The following is a 4,895-nucleotide window of genomic DNA, read 5'->3' as shown; positions in this document are numbered from 1 at the left end:
AGCAGAGCTGCAACTGCGTCCTGATCCTCTTTTACCCATACATCATCTGACAGGTATGTTTCCACAGCTCCCTCTGCTTCTTTTGCTGATAGCGATAAATCAGGTTCTTTTGGAAGATGAACAGTGAAGATAATTGCCACATGCTTATGTGGTGCATTCTGGTCGTCACAGTAAGAGTAAAACAATAACGGTGATGGAAAAGGCAGAAGCTCAAGATGTTGTATAAGTGCTACCCTGTGGCCTTTTTCAAATTTTTTCATAAGAAGGTCATCCATGGCTTTCTTTACGTCCTTTCCGGGACTTTTTTTTTCCTTGATGCCGTCAACCAAAGCTAAGTTTCTTTTGTTTCTGGGATCTAGTACCTCAGCTAGTTTTGTTGCAAGGCAGTTCACCACATCATGAGCTTGCGGGGGTGCAGCCAGCAACAACACAAGAGGCCGCCGAGGTTTTAAACTCCTAAAATGCGCTAAACCACGGTTCTTCAAAATCCTCCAGAATCTGTCTGTCTGATTAGTGAACGAGGACTGAAGACTGCTCAGTTCAGTTTCAAAGACCTGAACAAATTCGAGATCATTCTTGATTTCAGACTGTGAGGGACCAAAAACAATAGCAATTATAGCCATCACCAATGCTACAAATAGAGTACAAGCTACTCTCCTAGAAATGACAGATGATCTTCCCGCTCCGCTGGGAGGGTTGCCGGGTTGCCGCATTGCTTTTTCACTGAAACCCTGAGATGCCAGAGGAATAAACTCACTTCCTTGCTTAGTTGGCTTCACTGCTTTATTACATACTTAAATCACCTCTCAGTGTTTCACCTTTCCTACCACTTTCCTTCCTAACTTCGTTGGCACCTGACTGTGGGGTTTTTCCTTCCTCGCCCTGATTCAGACCTCCCTCATTTGTACCTTTCTTTGAAGTATCTTCCTTAGGACCAATTTTTGCACGGTAATAACTGGGTAACCACTCGTTTTGCTTCCGTATTTTGCGCATTTTGCCGTGAACAATGCCGTGAACAGTAAACTTCATTGGTCAGTCGCTTACTTACAACCAATAGAAATCCTTGATAGAATTATCATGGACTTTTTTACGGGAAATTGCCACAAAAAGCTGTACTTTTGGGAACAGTGCGATACTATGGCGAAACTTTGGGCAGCAGTTTTCTTGATAACATTATTTTTTTCTCAACTAAGCGCTTTCATCGTTCCTACTGCTTTGGCAACGGCCCTTCTTTCCTCTATGGTCGAATTCCTTCGGTGTCCATTTGAAGAGTGTTGCACAGACAAGTGGATTTCACCAAACATTACTGGGTTGCAGTCCTCTCTAGAAAGACGTGTCTTTGGTCAGCATTTGGTCACTGAAACGGTGCTGAAAGCTATTAAGGGACATTTAAATAACAAGTCTCCGAATAAAGCGTTGGCCCTTTCGTTTAATGGCTGGACAGGGTCGGGGAAAAACTTTGTAAGCAGAATCATCGCCGAACATTTATTTCGATATGGAATGGAGAGTAAATATGTTCATCAGATTATTGCAACTCACGAATTCCCCCACCAGTCATCACTGGATTTATATAAACGAAAACTAAGAGATCTCGTCGCAACATCGGTAGCCAAGTGCCCCAGGTCTTTGTTTATCTTCGACGAAATGGATAAGATGCCCATCGGGCTCATTGACGTTTTGAAACCCTTTCTGGACCACTACACGGAAGTTGGAAAAGTGGATTACCGTAGGAGTATCTTTATATTTCTTAGCAACACGGGAGCACATCTGATAAACGATGAATTGCTGACTCATTGGAAGGAGGGAAAGAAACGGGAGGATATTGGAATCAAACACATGGATAAGATTATAAATCTTGGTGAATTCAACACCAAAGGAGGATTCTGGCATTCATCTCTCATTGAAAAAAATCTTATAGATTACTTTATTCCATTTCTTCCTTTGGAGAGATCTCACATTAAGATGTGTGCTAAAGCTGACTTGGAACAGAAGAAACTTCCAGTTACTGAAGAAAACTTGAATAGTGTTGCAGATGAGTTACTTTATTTCCCAGAAGACTTCAAGGTGTTTTCTAAGTCAGGATGTAAGAAAGTATCAAGCAAAGTTGATTACATCATGTTATAAATTTTCAAACAATACAAGCATGCATTCCTGTAGTTTGGTATGAAATACATTCTAAATCACTTTGTGCTGGTTTTAAAGGTGGAACCAGAAAATTCATTAAGAGGTGGCTGACCGCTAACTGGTTGGTGGAGCAACAGACTAATGTGTTTGTGAGATCACCTCCACCAGACCATTACTCAGGGTCTTCAAATAACTGAGGAGAAAGTTCTTCCTTCGCAGTGCAATCTGCAAATGGTAAGACTTTCAAGTCTTCTCAGATATAAGGACTATAAACCGTAGGTCGCGTCTCACAACCCTTGTTCAACACTGTGGGACTTCCTCGTACTATTCAAAAAGAGTAAGGGTATGGAGTTCCTGGTGTTGTGGTGTGGACTAAATTCTCCAGCAAAATGTGGCCGGCTCAGCAGTGATGTCTCAAAAAGGCTTATGGTTTGTGAGGCAATGTAGGAAAAAACAGCGATAAGTCAAAGGGGATTTTGCCGAGTGCTGGTACATGTAGATGTAAAAGAAATTGTGGTGAGAAGCATTAACCCCCTTCTCTCTATTCTCTCCCACCCACAGACAAAACGAATACAAAATCAAAAAGGCCCGACATGTACTCTAAACTACCTGTGTTGATTTACACCCAGCAGAATTCTAATTAAGAAGTTGCATACTTACTTGGTTTAAATGTCTTTTACTTATCCTGCCATTGACTCGGTTTACATTCACCATGCACAGACCCAAGTACTAGCTGAATTAGAACAGTGTGAATATGTCTAAATTTTTAATTTCTATAAAATTCCTGGGTACAAATTCATTGCTACAATATTTCAACATTTTTGAAATGAATTAATTCATAAGTGTATCCTTTCTTTCCCCTTAATAAAGGAACAAGCAAGATTTATCTCTTCTGCATGTGCTTAAAAGAAATTTTGCTCAAATCAAGAAGTTGTGGCACGAAACGTTTATATAGTACTGCACTTTAATGCCTTTGTAGTGAAGTGCAATGAAACGTGACTTCTTGATTACGTAACCAATAGTAAAAAGAAATATACTGGGAGCGCGTAGATATCTTCAGTTACATGTTCAGAGTGGGATAAAAATGTAGCTTTTGCTTTGCGTATTAAATACGTACGTGGGAAACCTGACCTAGTTTTACAGGATGTATTGTAATAGATGTGTTTTCGTAGGAATAGATCGCGGCATAATTCACCATTATATCCATCACGTAGGATACCAATGTCATTATGTATATAAGCACATTGATTTAGGTAACAAAACGAGATAATAGAGAATAACGAGTGAACCTAGTTGTACAGAGTCCGCACTCCGGTCGGCGTAAAGACCCAACCAAGCTTAAACGATCAGCGCGACGCTTAGCAAATAAACCATGGCTACGTCTACCGCCCCAATTCACTACATTTTGGTGGTGGCGGCCGGATAAAATTCAAGTATTCCACCGAGAAGGAAGCTGCAATATTTGCCTGAAGGGTTAGGCTACGGCAATCCTTGGAGATAAGTAGTGTTTGTTGAGTTGTCGGGTAGCTGTGTGTCGCAATTGAGCTTGCGGAGTTGTTCTTGATTTTGTTCTTGCTCCTACCTCGTGGACTCTGCAAAAACTTTGTATAGTTTCTCGTAAAGTTATGTCTACTGAAGCAGGTTCCACTGGTTCACAAGTGACAGCGAGTAGGCCTATAGTTATGCCGGAATCGTTCTCAGTGGTCGGGAACGAGAAATGGGACTCGTCTTTTGCACATTTTGAAGACTGTGCAGCAATTAACGGATGGAAAGATGAGAATAAGGCACTGTTTCTCCCTGTGGGTATGCGTGGAGCTGCGTTGTTCCAGTTACAAGGCATATCACCGGTCGTGAAATTACAGTAATTTGAAGGTGGCACTCCGAGAGAAATTCGTGCCACAAGAGCGGATTGAGTTGCACAAGATAGGCATCGGAAACGTGACGAAAAATTGTCAGATCTCGCGAGTTCGGTGCGGAGACTCGTCGTTAGAGCGTACCAGAAGCAGTAGAGGCGATAGAAGACAGCCTTGCTCAGGACCAATTTATCGATGCGCTAGAGGATCCTGAGGTGCCAACGAAAATTCGGCAGACTGATCCCGGAAAACGCTCGAGGAAGAAGTTAGTCGAGCTCTGTAAATCGAAGCCATGTACGAAGCAGAGTCTCTTCGAAATAAGAGTCGTCAAGTTAGAGTTGTTCAGGAACCGCCACTTGACCAACAAAACGGTCTCGTGGAACGTTTAAAACAAAACAAAGCTGCCATGGATCGTTTAGCGCCAGGACGGGAATTTGCAACGCTACGAGCGGACGTAAACAAAACGGGCGGAGACTGGGGCCGAATAATATAGATCGCTTTTAAGGCTATTTTTATCCTCGGATACCCAGGGGCAGTCAGTCGGGGCAGGAAAAAAGAAACGAAAGTTTTCAAGAACGGGCGAAAGGGCCCCTGGCACAGGGAGCAGAGGAGTCCTATTTGACCATTTTTCCAGGTAAATTCACCGTACAATTGCAGCGCGAATTGATCTTGTTCATTTGAATCACCGTACGCGATCAAACCATGCAGTTTTTGATACCTATTTTTCATTTACCTTTTTCTCTAACACCCTTGATCCTTTGGTTGCCAAAAATGGTAGAAAGCAAGTTAACAGCACGAACTTCGGTTTTTTCATAGTTAAGCCGACGCATATGCCGTTTCCATGGCAACATGAAAAAAAAGGTGTTTAAAATCGGTTTTGTTCATTTGCAGAAAATCTGGTCGTTAGATTTTCTTTAC

The 4,895-nt window shown here is 42.1% G+C and overlaps 2 protein-coding genes across 2 annotated transcripts in view; one reads left to right on the top strand and one right to left on the bottom strand.

Moving 5' to 3' along the window:
- The window catches only part of LOC137985584 (torsin-1A-interacting protein 2-like), a 789-nt gene extending 76 nt beyond the window's left edge, over positions 1-713 (bottom strand). The window contains exon 1 of the mRNA XM_068833215.1: positions 1-713. This exon is cut by the window's left edge and continues 76 nt beyond it. Coding sequence (XP_068689316.1) covers positions 1-713 — 713 coding nt within the window.
- Positions 714-1,070: 357 nt separating this feature from the next.
- LOC137985577 (torsin-1A-like) lies at positions 1,071-3,254 on the top strand. Its single transcript, XM_068833203.1, has one exon. It carries the CDS (start codon positions 1,078-1,080, stop codon positions 2,122-2,124), a length of 1,047 nt encoding a protein of 348 aa, XP_068689304.1. The 5' UTR covers positions 1,071-1,077; the 3' UTR covers positions 2,125-3,254.
- Positions 3,255-4,895: the final 1,641 nt, after the last annotated feature.

Source organism: Montipora foliosa, chromosome 2 (assembly GCF_036669935.1).
Source record: "Montipora foliosa isolate CH-2021 chromosome 2, ASM3666993v2, whole genome shotgun sequence".
In the NCBI taxonomy this organism is placed as follows: Eukaryota; Metazoa; Cnidaria; class Anthozoa; order Scleractinia; family Acroporidae; genus Montipora; species Montipora foliosa.
This window is presented reverse-complemented; position numbering and strand designations above follow the sequence as displayed.